Source organism: Diorhabda sublineata, chromosome 7 (genome assembly GCF_026230105.1).
Source record: "Diorhabda sublineata isolate icDioSubl1.1 chromosome 7, icDioSubl1.1, whole genome shotgun sequence".
In the NCBI taxonomy this organism is placed as follows: domain Eukaryota; kingdom Metazoa; phylum Arthropoda; class Insecta; order Coleoptera; family Chrysomelidae; genus Diorhabda; species Diorhabda sublineata.
In genome coordinates this window covers 14,026,990-14,044,369 of record NC_079480.1, presented here as the reverse complement: position 1 = coordinate 14,044,369, position 17,380 = coordinate 14,026,990, and the positions used below count along the sequence as shown (strand labels likewise).

At 31.1% G+C, this 17,380-nt stretch overlaps 2 protein-coding genes across 2 annotated transcripts; one reads left to right on the top strand and one right to left on the bottom strand.

Annotated features, from left to right (window-relative positions):
- Positions 1 to 1,040: 1,040 nt before the first annotated feature.
- Positions 1,041 to 5,037, bottom strand: LOC130446428 (protein CDV3 homolog). The gene is made up of 3 exons (XM_056782685.1): positions 4,679 to 5,037; positions 3,908 to 4,302; positions 1,041 to 1,821 (listed from the first exon to the last, which is right to left on the bottom strand). The coding sequence occupies exons 1-3, from the start codon at positions 4,850 to 4,852 to the stop codon at positions 1,677 to 1,679; spliced, it is 714 nt and encodes a 237-aa protein (XP_056638663.1). The 5' UTR covers positions 4,853 to 5,037; the 3' UTR covers positions 1,041 to 1,676.
- A 705-nt stretch (positions 5,038 to 5,742) lies between these two features.
- LOC130446258 (uncharacterized) lies at positions 5,743 to 15,997 on the top strand. The gene is made up of 9 exons (XM_056782388.1): positions 5,743 to 5,914; positions 6,520 to 6,637; positions 7,516 to 7,635; positions 9,779 to 9,914; positions 12,226 to 12,308; positions 13,150 to 13,362; positions 13,446 to 13,617; positions 15,205 to 15,290; positions 15,735 to 15,997. The coding sequence occupies exons 1-9, from the start codon at positions 5,828 to 5,830 to the stop codon at positions 15,926 to 15,928; spliced, it is 1,209 nt and encodes a 402-aa protein (XP_056638366.1). The 5' UTR covers positions 5,743 to 5,827; the 3' UTR covers positions 15,929 to 15,997.
- Positions 15,998 to 17,380: the final 1,383 nt, after the last annotated feature.

Genomic DNA, 17,380 nt, shown 5'->3' with positions numbered 1-17,380 from the left:
CATTTTCGAAGTGTAAAACTTTTTTTGATCTTTAGAAGTGAGTGGAACAATAAATTATTCCATTTTTATGTACAGGACTGCTCAATGAAAAGAGAGGTGAGTCTGTTTTAATTTCATTTCACCATGTTTCATTACAAACTATACCATGAGGAATGAATTTTAATTTTTTATAAATCACTTTTCTCGGTGTAATATAGTTTGATTTCGAATAATTTATTATTTTTAAAACATTTTTTGGCCCTCATAAGTTGTGTAAATCAATAAATTGATTCGTTTTCATGTACAGGGTGTTTCAAAATCTTCTTTTTGAATGGTGAATTCAATTCAAATGTTCTTGGGATCTTCTACTGTATTTTTTGTGTAATTCAGAAATATACTATGGAAAAAGATATGGATCTCTTTTAACCATATTTCACCATGTTTAATCACAAACTACACCATGAGGAATGAACGCTAATATCTCTTTTACACATTTTTTGGTCTCCAGAAGTTGAATGAACCCATAAATTGATTCATTTTAATGTACAGGGTGTTTCAAAATCCACTTTTTCAACAGTTAATTCAATTCGAAATGCTCTTTTCTACGGGTAATTTAGAAAAATAGCATGAAAAAAGAAGTGGATTTGTTTTGACCATATTTTAGTATGTTTAATCATAAACTATATTAAAAGAAATGAATCCTACTGCATCCTTTCAGACATTTTTAAAAAATGTTTCTCAGTGTAATATAGAGTTAGATTTTGAGTATTTTATTATATGTAAAACATTTTTTTGGTCTCTAGAATTGAGCGAACCAATAAATTGTTCCATATCCATATACAGGGTTTTTCGAAAACAATGTTTTCAATTCAATGTGCCATTGGGTTCTTATACTACATTTTTCTTAATGTAATTTGGAAAAATGCTATAAACAAATGGATAATTCTGTATTAACGTTAAATTTCTCAAATACATATTTGAACTCAAGGAAAAATATTGAACAAACCTTTTTAGTACATAATTTATTTATACAGGATGGAAATAAAAAAGATATACATCAATTAAGGATAAGAATTTTATTAAGTGTATAAATATTAAAAAAAAAAAAACAAAAAGAAAATGAAATACCAGAAAAGAGGAGACTTTTTCACCTCGTAATATAATAAAAATATATCCACATTTCTTGGAGATATGTAGAAAAGGTATCACCGAAAAAACAAAAAAAATATCTGATTTTCGACAACATAGTTACAAATATCTATATACAAATATTTGAGGGAAAAATTTATTAAAAAAAAATGGATTTGCATGGACTGTTAATGTTGAAAGCGCGTCATTTCGTTACCGAGATGCCTACACTGAAATCACCCGAGATTTTATGGAAAAAAATTCAATATCGGATAACCAAAGAAGTACACCTTTTTTTTCGAAGAAATCTGAAAAAAGATCAGGAAAATTGTAACTATACCATCTATAAATTCCAAAATACAATTATTAATGAGCATTAAAGTGTCCTTTTCGAGGATACGACCCGCAATCATCATCGACAAAACATCTTTAAATAAAAAGAGAAAATATAAAGTCTCCTAATTAAAATGAACGGACACAATTTTTTATTTATTATTATTTTTTTTATCGTTTGCTGGTCACCTCTCTCGACACAGTACACATTTGGTCTCTATGAAATTTTAAAATCACTAGCTATCGTTACTCAAGGTATTGTAACGGTTGCCCAGGCTCAGCTTGGGGCCCTGAGTAGAGTTCATTTTGGATTGTTCGACTTGTCTGTGCGATGTCGACCTACTGGACTGCACCACTTCAAAAGATCCCTCGTTACGGTTCCTAGAAAAACAATACTATATATTTTACCCTCCAAAACCGATTTCAGAACAAACTAGTTGATTCTCATATAAATACACACACTCTAGAATAATCTAGTCTGAACCAATTCAGCAGAGTAGAAAGACTTGTACATTTGGAAGTTGGATTTAACGTTTTTCACCATGTTTAATCACAAACTATACCATAAGGATAAACTCTAATGTGTCTTTTACACATTTTTTTACAAATCACTTTTTTCAGTGTATTATAGAATTAGATTTTGAATATTTGATTATGTTCAAACCATTTTTTGGACTTAAGAAGTTGAATGAACCCATAAATTGATTCATTTTTATGTACAGGATGTTTCAAAATCGACTTTTCCAACAGTTAATTCAATTCGAAATGATCCTGGGATCTTTTACTATATTTTTCAATGTGTAATTTAGAAAAATACCATTAAAAAAGATGTGGATCTCTTTTAACCACTTTTCTCAGAGTAATATAGAGTTGGATTTTGAATAATTTATTATTTTTAAAACATTTTTTGGCCCTCATAAGTTGAGTAAATCAATAAATTGATTCTTTTTTATGTATTGTGTGTTTCAAAATCCACTTTTGGACAGTTAATTTAATTCAAAGTGTCAGTCTCAGGATATTTTACTGTATTTTTCTATGTGTAATTTAGAAAAAAAAAAACATGGAAAAAGAGGTCTTTTTTCAGTGTAATATAAAGTTAGATTTAGAGAATTGATTATATTTGATTTTTTTGGTTTCTAGAAGTTGAGTGAACCAATAAATTGTTCCATTTTTATATACAGGGTGTTTCAAAATCCATTTTTCGAATAGTTATCTTAATTAACAGTGTCTTTTTTTAATTCAAAACAACACATGCTTATACACTATCTAAGTTAATTAAAAGTTAGGGTCTATATATCTAGGTTTCTGGTTGTCTATTTAGGGACAAGCTTTTCCTACAGGATATACAAATAGAAAAACCTGATGGAATTAAAAAAAAATAAAAAATTCGATTTGATACGTTGATGGAGGGTAAAATAAGGGACACTTTGTATCAATTAATTATATGATTAACAGTCCCTAATGGTTCCCATTCGGAGTGGTGAGATAATTCACACAAGAGGTTGTATCTCTGTCTGGGATAAATTCGAGCAATTTTGCCTAATTTTAAATAGGAAATTATTATTTCAGAATATATCTTCCACAGTAAACACTCATGCATATGATTTCGAAACACTTTTATTGGTGCCAGAAACGAACACTGTGAAGCGAAGCCAGAACTTTGCCAATCAACATTTAAAAAAATACAACCTTGATGCCCTGTTTATAGCGACTAATGATCCTATACTGAGCATTGCCCCCCTCAGTAAATGACTGTCAGATGTCATTCTGTCGCATGAACATTTGGTTCCCATTTCGACAATAAATGTTGATTTGGAAAAACACAATTTTCAGCTCATTGGGAAGACACTTGCTACGATCTGGAGGGAAAGGAATATTGACAACTACGATGTTTTGTAGCTTGCAAGTGATTAAATATGTTCTCACTTGAAAAGTGCATTGAAAAATCTTTAAAAATTGCTTTACGTAGTACTTTAACAACCCCAAAAACATCAGATAATATAACAGCATATTTTAATAACTCTCCCTTAGGTTACTCCCCTTCTTTGGGGAGCATGAACAGCATTCATCTGAATCTATTGCCTCATGATTCACGGCTTTCTGCTTCCAGTTCTTCTATTGTTGTCGAAGGTTACAAATCATCATCCAATGTATGTTGCTCAATGTTCTTTCTTGTTATCGTCAACTTATTTTCCATATAAATTTATTTACTAACACTCACAATGATATTATCTGATTCTTTGAGCTTTCCATAGGTTGTTGAATCTTACCAGACTCAAAGAACCACTGTAACACTGAGAACCAATTGATACCATCAAGAAGAAGTTGAAAGTTTTCTTTGAAAAGACAGATGAAGACAAAAAAAATATGTGAATTAATGTGAATAAATTACAATAATTACTACAATTTTCATTATTTCCAAACAATTTTCAAAATACAGTTGTTTCTTATTGAAGAAAAAACTTACTTTTTATGATCACCGGAAAGAGATGGGAAGAATTCTTCATTGTGAATATCCGGGGCTGCTTTTGATCTATTAAGTCTCGTAGGTTGAACATGGGTTTGTCCCCCGCTACCTCTCATACTCGGAGGTATATATGCACCAGTCTTCGATACATTAGGAAGTATTGGATCAGTTTTTACTTCAACTTTTTCTACTTCTACTTCTGTTACATCAATACGTTTCCATGGTCCAGATTTTTTTTCTGTTTCCTGTCCAGGTTCATCTTCTGGTTGTTGTTCAGAGATTTCCTTAGCACCTGTATTACTGCTTTCTACATTCTGACCGATGGTTAAATTGCCTATCTTCAAACCAGTATAATCCTTCTTTTCTTCCTCGAATTCTTTCCATTCGTCTTGATCCTTAAAAAGATTTATATTTCATTGAGCAATTACAATTTGCTCTTAATCCATAATGGTAACAATCATAAACAATCCTTTATAATGATTGTATCTATTTAATAATACAATGTGAGAAATTTAAACAAGACATCATATATTAATCCTAATGGTATAAAATGAACTGTTAACACTGTTTTATTTTAAAATGAGTTTCTAGCATACTTTTCTAAATATATTTTATCGGTATATATAATGCACAATATCGGTATCAAGAGCATTATAACCACACATGTGGCGGATTCAATACTTTAAAAAAAGTTCAATATGGCAGATCAATTCTCAATATTTACGAGTCTATATATAACTATAATCACATAAATACCGTACTCTGACTTACCTGTTCGGTTACTATAGTATCTTCTTCTTCGTTAACACGTTCTTTCTTTAATTTCTCAGTCTTTTTTGCACTGTCTTCTAATTTCTTGGCAACTTCTTCTGCTGTGGCGTATTTCTTTGTAGCTTTCGACTTCTTGCGATCTTTTTTGGCAAAGAAATCGTCCAAGTCTGCCATTGTTTTACCAAACGGGTGATTTAGAAGATAATGATGGAAAATTTTGGCAATTGAATGACTAAATTCGCACCTTAGACATGCAGAACCGGACCAAAAGGAAATATCAAACACTAACGTCAATCATAAACGTCACTTGTACGTCAATGTAGAAGATTTCTTGTTCCGTTACTTAGGTAGTGAAATATAAATTATAAAAATATGTTTTGATAATAATATCATTATCATCATAACTAATTTTATTGATAATTGAAATCTACAGATTGCAACTCATAATACTATACAGTTTAAACTTTTATAAAATAAATTCCAAGGGGTCGACATAATATAGACAACCATTAATACATTCCGTAATTAAAATAAGAAAACCCTGTTTATTTGAATGACAAAATAGTAAATACGAGATAAGGGTTTATATAGTATTGCCTAGTGATTAATAATAATTTTAATGATAGATATCTTCCCATAATAATCTCTAACTTTTTTGTAGATTCTAGCGACATCACCATGTTTGTACATTAAACTAAAGAAACCACCAAAATTTGACATTAGTAGTTTATTTTCCTATTTCGTATACAGCTTTTGGAGTTCTCTAAGTTATCAAAAGCATGGTTAGCAGCACTGCTTTTTCTCATCTAATTGCAATTACAGTACCGTAATAACAATTTTAACTTATTTACGGGTTTAAATAATAATTTGAGTTTTTGATATAAATTACGAATTACATCGATAATAATCTATATATTTCGTATTTTTTTCGTCAATATCTTTCTTGGAAATGATTTCTACAGCTTAATTGAGAAATACGATTTTTTAAATTGTAATTTGAGATTAAAAAATGATAAAGTGATGAATGAAGGAAGTATATCAAAAATTTATCTCAATATTTTTCTAGATAAGTAAATTTTCTACCTATGAAATGGATATATAATTTTATCTGCGTTGAATTATCAATTGTAAAGCATTTTCAATTGAAATATGTTTCGAATAATAATTTTTTTTGGTATTTTTGGTGCCACTCTAGCAACAGAAGACAGCGTTTTGTGTACCAGTGATTTTTGTAAGGTGATATTTCCATTTTCAAAATATTAAATTATTTTTTCGGAAAATCTTATGCTTGGGTATCAATAGAGAGATATACGAGGGCGTTTATAAATTATCACAGTGTTATGTACCAGGTGGACAAAATATTATTACTGTACTGAATAAAGGACATATGGAAGTGGCATACTATGTTTGGTCATAAAAAATTAAAATTTTCATTTTTTCTTCATTTTGTTTATTTTTCGGGATAAATATGTGTTTTAAAACCAAAATTTCAACACTTGTATAGCCAACAAAAACTCCAGAAACCACTATACCGGGTGGGCCACTAAGAACGGCCGTCATTTTAACAAATTTTGCTTCTAAATTTTCAAATACGCCCTCTAGTGGTGGACCTAAAATATCAAAAATAGTTCCCGCGTGTTTATCGGAGTCACTTTTTGATAATTATTTTCCCTTAAGCTATAATTTAATCCGTTTCTAAAATATAACCGATGGTCGTTCTTAGTTGTTCACTGGATAGACCTTTACAAGTATCAAAATGGATTGTGTCGAGCAACGTGCGGTGATTAAATGCTTGCGTTTAGAAAAGTTGAGACATACATTGGATCTTCTAATATTTTTAGGGAGTAACTTGTCCCGAACTACCAGAAAGATGTAAAATCCAAAATTCTACTCACAATGGACAGTTTCTGCTGCAACCTTCCGAATGCAATTGCTGCCCCTATTGTTTAGAAAATTTATGTAAGTGGTTATATTTTAAATTGCTTTTTGGCACCCATTATCACATTGAACATGGCGAGGCATTTAACGTATGCCTTTCTGCTGAAGAATATTGAGGCAGCGAGCCATCAATGTATTGCCTCAGACAGAATGTTAACGTGGCAATCATATCCACCTTCCAGGTTATGTTTTGACTTTAAGAGGTCATATCTTCGTTTTGGTAAAAATATCTGATTGCTAAAGGAATAATTTTGGACAAAGAAGATGAAAAACAGTAGAGAAAGAAAAGATATTCATAAAGCTTGTTGTTAAGTCAGTACCGGTTGTTAATTCATGCTGTCGAAGCAGTACTGTCGAGGTTTAGTGCATGGGAACAACTGTTGGGAAGCTACCGCCACCTATTGGAAATTTCCAATACTAAAATTGAAGTCAAGGTAATCATTATTCAGACTTTGCTGCAGGAAAATCAACGGTTTGGTTTAAAAGAGCACCGAAGACGATGCACGCAGTGGATGCTGAGATAGCTGAGACTCTAAAGATATCGTGAATGATTATTTCGTTGTGCCAAAGCTTTGTTCAATGTGAGTGACGTTTTTTTGACAATTGTCAATTGTCCAATCCACAGTCATCCGAGTGAACTGTAGGTGATGATAATGACTGAATCCAGAAAGACGCAAAGTCGACTGTAAAGGTTATGTTATCAGTATTATGGGATACTCATGGTATAATAATCATCATTGACTATCTAAATAGGGAAAAACTATAATGCCAAAGGCTTCAAAGTAGCTGTAAATCATCAAGGTGATGTAAAAAACATAACCTGGAATTGTGAAGATCTTCCCTCTGTATTGGCTCTCTCGATTGATTTTAATTGTTTTGAAAAAATATTTTTTATGTAGGGGAAGGTGAAGATTGTTCTATTGGCGATGTATCTACTGGTAGTCCAACAACAATTTGTGGTCCTGGTTTAGCTTGTACACCATCAAATCCCGAAAGTACTGACGGAACTTGTCAAAGAAGTAAGTTTTTCAAAATACTTTTTATTTGCAAATCTACAGACTGTCTTACTCTAATTTTTTAGGTTAGTTTGTTTTTGACATAGCTCTTTGGTGTAGTGCAATGAAACTTAATAATAATTTATCACCCCATTGATATCATTGTTAATAAGTTAAGGAATTCATGACATTTTGAACATGACATCTTGGATGTTGAAAATGATGTGCGATAATTTTTTCCATCTAAATCCAAAGAAAAGTTTTACCAACGGGTGAAAGTTGAGTAGAAACCATAAAATAACTTCTCAATGCTGTGCTTGTAGAAGGATTTGTCTTTTTCCTCAAAATATGCTTTTCCAGAAATTGCTTCTTCATTTGAACCGATTTCTTACTAGCGGGCATTTTTTGAGATAAGCGAATAGCCCGTAGTAACCACGGACTAGATCTGGACTATACGGTGGATGAATAATCAATTTAAGATTAGATATAACCAATTTGTGGACTTTTTTGTTGTTTTCTGGAGGAACCTTATCAATAGGATGACCAGAACGTTCACCGTCATTGATGTGTGTACGACCATGTTTAAATTCAGCAAATCATTAACAAATGGTTCTTTTCGATGGAGCAGAGTCCGGATAACACTTTTGAAGCCATTGCTGAGCTTAGACAGTATCTTTTTCATCAAGAAGCAATGAAAAATTAATACAAAAAATTGTTTTGAAAATAACAAAAGTAGCTTCACTTAAATGACTGTCACTTTTTTCTGACTAATCGGAATGTCATGAAATTTGACACATAGTCTTTTGAAGCTTAGTACTTCATATACGTCATATGGATTCGACAACGGCAGCGCCATCTGTGTGTCAGTCACACGATTTACTGAGGAAATATTACGAAATCGATGTCTTATCTCTAGAAAGTGATAATTGAAAATTAAAACTCTCTATTGATGTTATTTATATTTTTACTAAATCCATTGTGTACTTGTACCATTATTTCTACTTTCATTTACAATAGGTACACAAAAAACTGTTAATGACATATTTTTTTTGCTAAGTAAATTGTAAATATTATTCTAAAAAACAATCCGTACATTTGACTTAATTATATAAAAATGTTTACTAGTTATGAAAAAGAAATTTTTGTTTAATCAGTAACCTTTTTCTTCTCTAAAAATTGAAAGTCAAAATACAGGGTCTTTTTTGAAACTAGTGGAACCAATTTTTTTTAATAAAACGATTAGAATTTTTCAAAATAACATACTTAATTGGATAATTTTTGTTTAAATTGCTTTTTTAATTTTATATAGTTATAAACTCGTCCACGACATGGAACGCGAAGCCGGTCCTGTTCGGTTATAATGGAAGTCTAAAATTTGGCGAAAACGCCGGTTCGTTTGATATTTGTTTTTACACGAATTTTTATCATAGCGATGTCTTTGATATGTTTTTTTTATTATAAACAGAGGAGAGTTTCTAGGAAGGTATTTTTATTTATTTTCTAGAAATCTACAATTTTCTTTGAATAAATTAGTGAAATAGTGTATAATTGATTGTGTAAATAGCATAAATTTGAGCTTAACTTTCTTGGTGGTAATTTTATGGTTTATGCAGTAAATTGAGGATGCTGGTAAACCTGTATGGGTCCTTTTTGTCATACAAATGTGGAAAGGTACTGACACTGATCTATCAGTATGCAATCGTCTAAAGGACATTGCTGACACTAATTTTTCCATAACCAAAGAACAATGATGTTTTAAACAAAACAATACACACTGACTTACGTATTCTGTGCTGATAACCTCACAAAATTAAAGAACTCAACCAAGAAGTTGAAAGTTGTCGAATTATCAATTTAAATTTACTGTTGATTTTTTGCATGAACTACAAGTAGTATTCCAGTGTTGGTTTAATGGTAATTTTTAATTTCGGCAGCATAAACGAAGCTTTAGTTGATCCTTGTGTGTTTAAATAAAATGAGTAGGTGGAGTAGTTTAGATCAATTAGGAAATGAGAAAAACCTTAGAATACTTCCAAATACGCCCTCTAGTGGAAATAACTTTTTTTCCTTGAAACTGTAATATCATATGATATGGCGGACGGCCATTTTTGGTTGCCCACAATAAATAATTTTAATAAAACTGTTTCGAATCCATCACTTGTTTCAGTGATTACTACTTGTACTCAACGTCAAGATGACTTCGATAACAAAAAAGCGAACGGCACTTTAGGTACAATGGAAGTTAGACAAGAATGCGACAGTGAAGGAGAGTTTGTCACTTATAATTGCATTCCAGGACAAACGTAAGTTTTTTTTAATTACGCTAGGCAACAAAATAATTATTAATTTATCCTCGCAGATAAGATTAAGTGATTCATAATTCATATTTTTGTGAGAATTTTTATTGTTTTGAAAAATCGTTTCACTTGCCTCCTAAATTCGAAAACCTCTAATTAAACACCAACAGTAGTTGTAGATATCTTGATTAAAATCGCTCTATAAAGAATCTGGAACAGAAGCAACGTTTACGTGCTACATCGTAGTATTCTTATCGCCACGTCGAACCGCAGATTGTGATAACGGCAAAATTGAGGGAGTGTGTTAAAATAAGGTGGAAAGGGGAGTGTAATACGACGTCTAGAGCATCCACAGGTCTCCATGATCGTAATTTCTTCTTCTTACGACGCCGTTTCCCTACGAAGGTTGGCGATCCAAATGACTATTGTCGCACGAGAAACCGCAGCTCTGACAATTTGTTTTTCCGATCCATCTTTTAAGTCTTTCAGTCATGGATTTTGTCGTCCGACCGTTTTCCTTCGATCTTCCCTTCTATTATCCTCTCCTTGATTATCGTGAGTTCTTTATGTTTACCCATTTGCTGTAGGATCTCTATGCTAGTATGCGCCTGTAGGTGTACATTTCTTCGCATCCACGGTTCAACTTCCCGTACAGAAGAAAGATGTAACAGCGAAGCATTCTGGTCCGGAGTTCCAAGCTGAGGTTGCGATTTGCCAGAAACGTCCTCATGTTGTTCAGAGCTTTTCGCGTTTGCTCAATTCTTGATCTGATTTCGAGTTTTGGGCCGCGTTGCTGGTTGACGAGCGTGCCCAGGTATCTTAGAGATGGCACTTGTTCAATAATTTCTCCATGGAGTCTTAGGTTAGCGTTTCTTTCTATTTTTGAGAATACCAATAGTTTGGTCTTGGATGTATTCATATAAAGGCCGAATTGCTTATTATATTCTACAATATTCAGCTTCTGTCTTCAACAGATTCCACTGTTTCAATCCAGCATTTTCTTTGTACAAATCACTGGAGCTGTGAATTCTGTTTTATCTCAAACACCAAAAACTGGAGAAGATGTTTCGATTAGTTTGACTGTCTGTTACATCTTTGATAGGATAGAATATTTTCAATAGATTATCTAAATTAATGGAGTTCTGAATTTATTATTACCATCTTCAATAATTATTTCAAAATGTTCGCCTCAATTCAGCAACATGAAAGTTTATTGGGTAGTTATGGGACTGGGCATTGGTGTGAATGAGTTTTCGATAAATGGAGTGGGAGAAACCGCGTGGAAAAAGTTTTTTTATCGTATGATGACAGTTTCATAAACATATCCCAACCAACAGCTTTTTCGGACGGGGAAGTTGTATTTTCGAAACGTTTCTTGAAAATGTTAACGTTGACAAGAAGGAAAGGGGATTATTTGGAATCACCTTTGATTTTTCCATAAAGTTACCTTCAAATATAAACTAGATATTGTAAAAGAACTGATTGATGAGGGAAGACGATTATTGGTGACATGTTTGAGTGGATTAATGTAGAAGAGAGAATTTTTGACGTACGATTAGGATTGCTTAGTAATTGGTTGAAGAGTTTCATCAAGATGAATGAAAAACTCATGTACGAGGAAAGCAGGATGTAGTGATAACATTAATTTTAGCCATAACTAATTTATGAGCTGGTGCAATGTCTTGATGAAGCAACACTTTCTTCTTAGCCAAATGCGGCCTTTTTGGCTTTATTTCTTTACTCAAACGTTGCAATAAGTTCTCATAATTCTCGCCATGACCTTGAGTGCAGATGGAACGGTCTTTGTCTTCTTTGGAGCCGGATTCAGCTCATTGTTGTGACTGGTCTTTTGTTTTGGGTGTGATGGACCAATTTTTTCCAAGTTTACAAATTCACTGAAAACGTTCACTATTGATGGCTGCCACACAAATACTAAACAACATGGCATATTCAAACATATGCTTTGTAGATACAGTGGTATTTTTTAATCAACTACCGGCATCTCTAGGTCAGGCCAGGTATTTATGGGACTATTCTCATATAGACTTGGTTGGAATGGAGTGCAGAGATGACCTCTTCGTTTTGTCCAAGTAATTTAGGAATTTTTGGGTTTGGGTCTTTTTGCAAGGTATATATATTGGGTTTTCTTGTTAGATATACTGTGGAAAGTTGCCCATATTAATTGGATATGATGAAGAAAAAACTGAGAAGACGGAAATAGGGGTTGTAAATCACACGTGTCAATTGAAAACCATAGTTTTATTAATTTTTTCTGCATTCTCTGGTAGTTTTATTAAATTTATTACGTTTATTTTAGGTGTTACTGTGTGAATTCTACTGGAAGTAGAATTTTTGGGGAAATAGATTATACATCGAAGCCTGAAACACAATTATTTTGTAGTAAGTGATATTGGAATTGTTCTAAAAGTATATAGGGTGTCTCGGAGCTGCTGGGAAAACCTCGTATATGTATAATGCACTTCGTATCAATTTTTGCATTCACTAAACCGCTTATTTTATCATATTCCAACAAGAGTACGCGTTAGATCAAACTTTGAGAAAGTCATTCTCGATATCGATAAGAGGGTGTCATCCCTCCAAAAATTTTGAATCAATAACCGTTGCTTCAATGCAATTTTGTTAATTTGTTCACCACACCAAAATAAACATTACTGATAATTTTATGAAGGTCAAATGAACAGTTCGGGAATAAAAAATGAAAAACTAATTTGAAATTCAAACTTTTAGAGTCAATAATTAGGAAACTAAGGCCTGTATCACTTTAGTTTGGCTTATTCCTCATTAACCCTGGGACACCCTGTATCGGTTCTCCTGAATATAAACTGGTTTTTTCCTTCTAAAAATTTCGAACAAATACCTATTTCAAATTACCCATAATATCTAGAAGAAATTTTGAATAAACGATATAAATATTATTCTTACAGTTTCCTGCAACTCGTGACAACGTGACGTTTAAGGTTTGCAGTTGAAAATGAAGATGGCGCGACTGATAGTTTTGTTATTTTTCTATATATCTATAGAAGTAGTACCATACGATGAAAAAATCTTAATTAGTTCAATATATTCATACCGTGCGTCTTTAATATTTCCAAACGTCACGAATAACAACTTATTAAAATAGAACAATACCTGGCAACCTCGCTTCCTCTATTATATAACATTTTTTTTAAATTGGCACCTAAAAAAATATTTAAATGATAATTCGACATTGTAATTTTAGAATGCTCATTAAAACATTACGAAGCGACAGTTATAATGGGTAAACAATTAGGTCCTGGGGAATATTTTAGATGCGCAGCCGATGGAAGTTACGAAACTGTTCAATGTATCGACGATAAATGTTTTTGCGTCGACTCGTACGATGGCGCCCCAACATATCCCGCCGAAAAATCAGTAAATATAACCGAAGTTTCTAAAGACACATTAAAATGCTGTAAGATTTATTTTGAGGTTATAAATTTTACATATCCACCTCTAATAAATGACCAGAGTTTTTGAATGAGTTTCCGGTTGTAGATAAAAAAGAAGAACCTGGTATTGTATATCCAGCATGTACGGAAATTTATTTAAAAGTAGCAAAGGAATATGAGTCTTATAAAGAAAAAGGATACCGGGCGATTTTAGGATACCAATATCCATCTTGTGATTTAGACGGTACTTATAAAGCGGTACAAGAAAATTCTACACAGTAAGTTCAATTATAACATTCTTCAAAAGATACTCTATTATTTATAATAATATTTAGTTAAAAACTGATAATTGTGAGGGAATGATATAACTATTTATAAAATATGATTCACAATTGTCTTATCCAAGGTTGCCAGATTTTTTAAACAAACTGAATAAAAAATATACTCCAAATCCATCAAACTTGTAATAAGTGGTCAACAAAAGAAGATATTTAATGAAAAAAATTATTATATAAACAAATTTTTCTAATGAACATGTAAACTATACTAACAAATGATTCATTGTAGCAAAAATTGACTTCCGTATTATATTTTATGCAGCTAGTTGAACTAGTAAAATATATAATAAATTCACCACTACAAAATTCTTCAAATTCCAATAAAAACCTTCCCTAATAAAAAAATCCCATTCAAAATCGCTCATTTCTATGAAAATAATTCAAATTAGGCAACACTGGTTTTGGTAGAATTTACTAAAATGCTAACAATAGGAATTGAACACGATATGTATTTATCACTGTCGCAATTGTTTAAAAACTTTTACACTAAAGAGTTTTAGAAAATCACATAATTTTGAAACAAATCTCCACAAGTATTTATTACTTATAACGCAAAATATTTATTTAAAATATTCTGTAGAAGAGAAACTTTTTTAACGACAATCTTTTGTTTCCACTAACAATCGTAAGAGGAAGTGCGATGTTATAAAAAAAATACAATTTATAACGATTTTTCTCTGTTTTTATCAAAAGAGATCTAAAATAATCACGAAATCCATAAAAATGTCTAAGAAGCGAAAATTTAAAAAAAATAATGACGAAATACTGTCTATAAAACATGAATCATAGTTGCATCCATCAGTGTTGCCAGATTTTTTTATCGAATTTCCTGAATAACAACATTCCTTTATATCATTCAAAACAGTGAGAGGTTGACGACACAATGGAAAAATTATATTTAATATAAAAAAAATTTTGAATACATATGTAAACAAAATTAACAAAAGATTTATATTAGTGAATCATATTTTGTTTTTTGCCTTTGGGAAAACTAATAAAATAATAATTTTATAAATCTTAATTTAAAAAAAGTCGGTTAAATTATTAAAATATATGATAAATATACAATTTTACCACAAAATCTTTCAAATTCCACTAATAATTTTCATTGTAATTCAGTATCCTTTATAATAATTTAAATCTGACAACACTGGTCTCGGTAGAATCCCCTCCAGCACTCCGAGTCGACCACGACCGGAATTTATCACTGTCGCCAACTGTTTAAAAACTTTTCCGCCAACATTATAAATTTCACTAATTCTAAAATAAAACTCTACAAGTATTTATTAGTTTTAATATAACGAAACAAATTAAAATATTTATGATATTGAATAATAGCACAAAAAAATGATTGTCTTCTAAAATAATTTATAAAATTTAGGAAGAATATTCAAGAGTTGGTACAAATGGTATTTATGAAGTGTAATGATATATGTATATCAAACCGAAAATAGAGGTTATCAGATCGTTTTTTATTTAGTTTTACTTACGTTTAAACGTCTGCATGTTATTTAAATTTGTTTTTAGCAAATTTTGTGTAGATAAAGAAGGATCTATTTTATACACAGTGGATAAAGTTGTCAATGCTACATTAGCTGAGAGTATGAATTGTAGTAAGTACAAATATTTCAATTCCGTACTTCATACAAAACAAGGCAGACAGCAACTTATATGAATCAAGCGTCTTAAATTGTGAAAATTGTGGCATGACGTTGCCAAATTTACTCATTTCATGGGAACGAGAAAAGAAAATACCAGAATTGAATTCTTTTTTTATAAACTGTACTTAATAATATTTTCGGGGATTACAAAATTCAAACGTAGTAATAAACGTTGATTAATCCATATATTATTAGTATTTTTGTTAGAACTAATATGATAAACCATAAACCAATAGTCTAAACATGAATTTATTAATATGCTATGTTGCCACGTGTAATTCTATTACAAGATTATTTGGAAAACAATTTCAGACGAAATTTTTTGTAATAAAGTTTTATGGTACTTGTATTTGATTTAACATATACTGTTGGTAAGAGAGGTTTTGCCGTTTGTAGAATGCGCGAGGGCTAATCTAATAATGACGACGTTTGAAAAGGCAACATGCGATGAAAATGGAAATTATTCAGAAAAACAATGTAGGAGAGGGAAATGTAGGTGTGTAGATTACGACGGCAATCAAGTTTGTAAATCGACAAATTGTGAAGTTGATGAAAATGAAGAATTAAAATGCCCAACTCGGACGCAGTAGAAGACGATTAACTCCAAATTTTTTCTTATAAATAATATTTGAATCAATAAAAAAATGTACGAAAATGTTTTTTTTTATTTTTTTTATCATATAATTATCTAATGATATCATCAAATACTTGTAAAATGCACTGGTTTGAAATACGGTTCCGATAGATCATCGAACTACAAAGGTGACTAATTTGGCAACAGGATCGGTAATTTTACAACGCAATAATCATTTTTACACCTTAAATGTACTCTTAAAATTCATATCATAATAGAAACATGGCGAGTTCAATTGTGCATTTCAGTTATTTTTTGTCCATAGTCTATTTTAATAAACGACTCTCAACTTATTAAAAACTATGTGTAACCGTTACTGGATCTCTTTTAACTGGTATCATCTCTATCATCTTCAACTTCTTTTGGATTAAGTTTACTTTAGTTTCGATTAGGTTAGATCTACGTCAGTTTCGATTAGGTTAGGTCTATGGTCTAGAATAGATTAGGATTAATTTATTTCGGGTTCGATTCGATTTAATTTCACTTCAATAAGGTTGGGTTTACCTTAGTTTCGATTAGATACGAATTACTTTATGTTATGTTATCTAAACTAGCCTTTATCTTGAGAAAAAGTGATAAATGGATTCTACAACCACGAAAACGCCAAATTAACGAGTTTTTATCATGATTTTAAACCAGGTAGATACGGAAATAGGGGCGTTTTTTGTTTTGATCGTTGTAAAATTTGTAAAACTTTCTGATTTGATTGTAATTTCACATAGAAAACATTTAGTACTTTAAAAAATAAAAAAATATTTATAAAATCACTAGATTCAAACAAAAGGTAGATCTGACCTCAATGTAATTGTTATTAAACAACCAAATTTATGAAAATGACAGTAGATCATTTCAAAACAATCGAATCATGTTAATATTTGAGCATCCGGTATATTGTTTTTATTAGATACAATACCAATCTTCATAAATAAGAATTTCGCAAATTGAACAAAGCACATAAAATAAGGAACTTTCGTAATAAATTACGTTAAACTCGTAAATTGAATTAATAAAAGATTTTTCTTGCAAAATATAGAAATTTTTCATTTCACAAATGGAATTATTACACTTGGATCATTAGCGAGAATTTACATTAATTAAACTAACAAGTCTTATCAAATCATTATTAATAATACTCTATTTTACCAACAAAGACAAAAATATAATTTGAATTTATAAATTTCAATACATTCGTAGAATGTAGAGCATTTCAGACTTTTTGCACAACATGACAACGTCGCGGTATAAAAAAACAAACACACGAACACACATAAAAAAAGTTTGGTGTAGTCCTGAACAAGCTAATCGAACATACAGATATGAGACGAGATAACAAAATAAAATAAATTTAAGATTAAGTTCGATTTAATATCTGCAGTTCTTGGATAAAATTACTCTCAAATTCAATATA

Coding starts and splice junctions, on each gene's coding strand:
- LOC130446428 (XM_056782685.1), bottom strand. CDS start 4,852: ATGGCAGACTTGGACGATTTCTTTGCCAAAAAAGATCGCAAGAAGTCG. Junction 4,303..4,678: donor ATACTATAGTAACCGAACAG/GTAAGTCAGAGT, acceptor AATCTTTTTAAG/GATCAAGACGAATGGAAAGA. Junction 1,822..3,907: donor CTTTCCGGTGATCATAAAAA/GTAAGTTTTTTC, acceptor TTGTTTTTCTAG/GAACCGTAACGAGGGATCTT.
- LOC130446258 (XM_056782388.1), top strand. CDS start 5,828: ATGTTTCGAATAATAATTTTTTTTGGTATTTTTGGTGCCACTCTAGCA. Junction 5,915..6,519: donor GTACCAGTGATTTTTGTAAG/GTGATATTTCCA, acceptor TAATATTTTTAG/GGAGTAACTTGTCCCGAACT. Junction 6,638..7,515: donor CTATTGTTTAGAAAATTTAT/GTAAGTGGTTAT, acceptor TTTTTTATGTAG/GGGAAGGTGAAGATTGTTCT.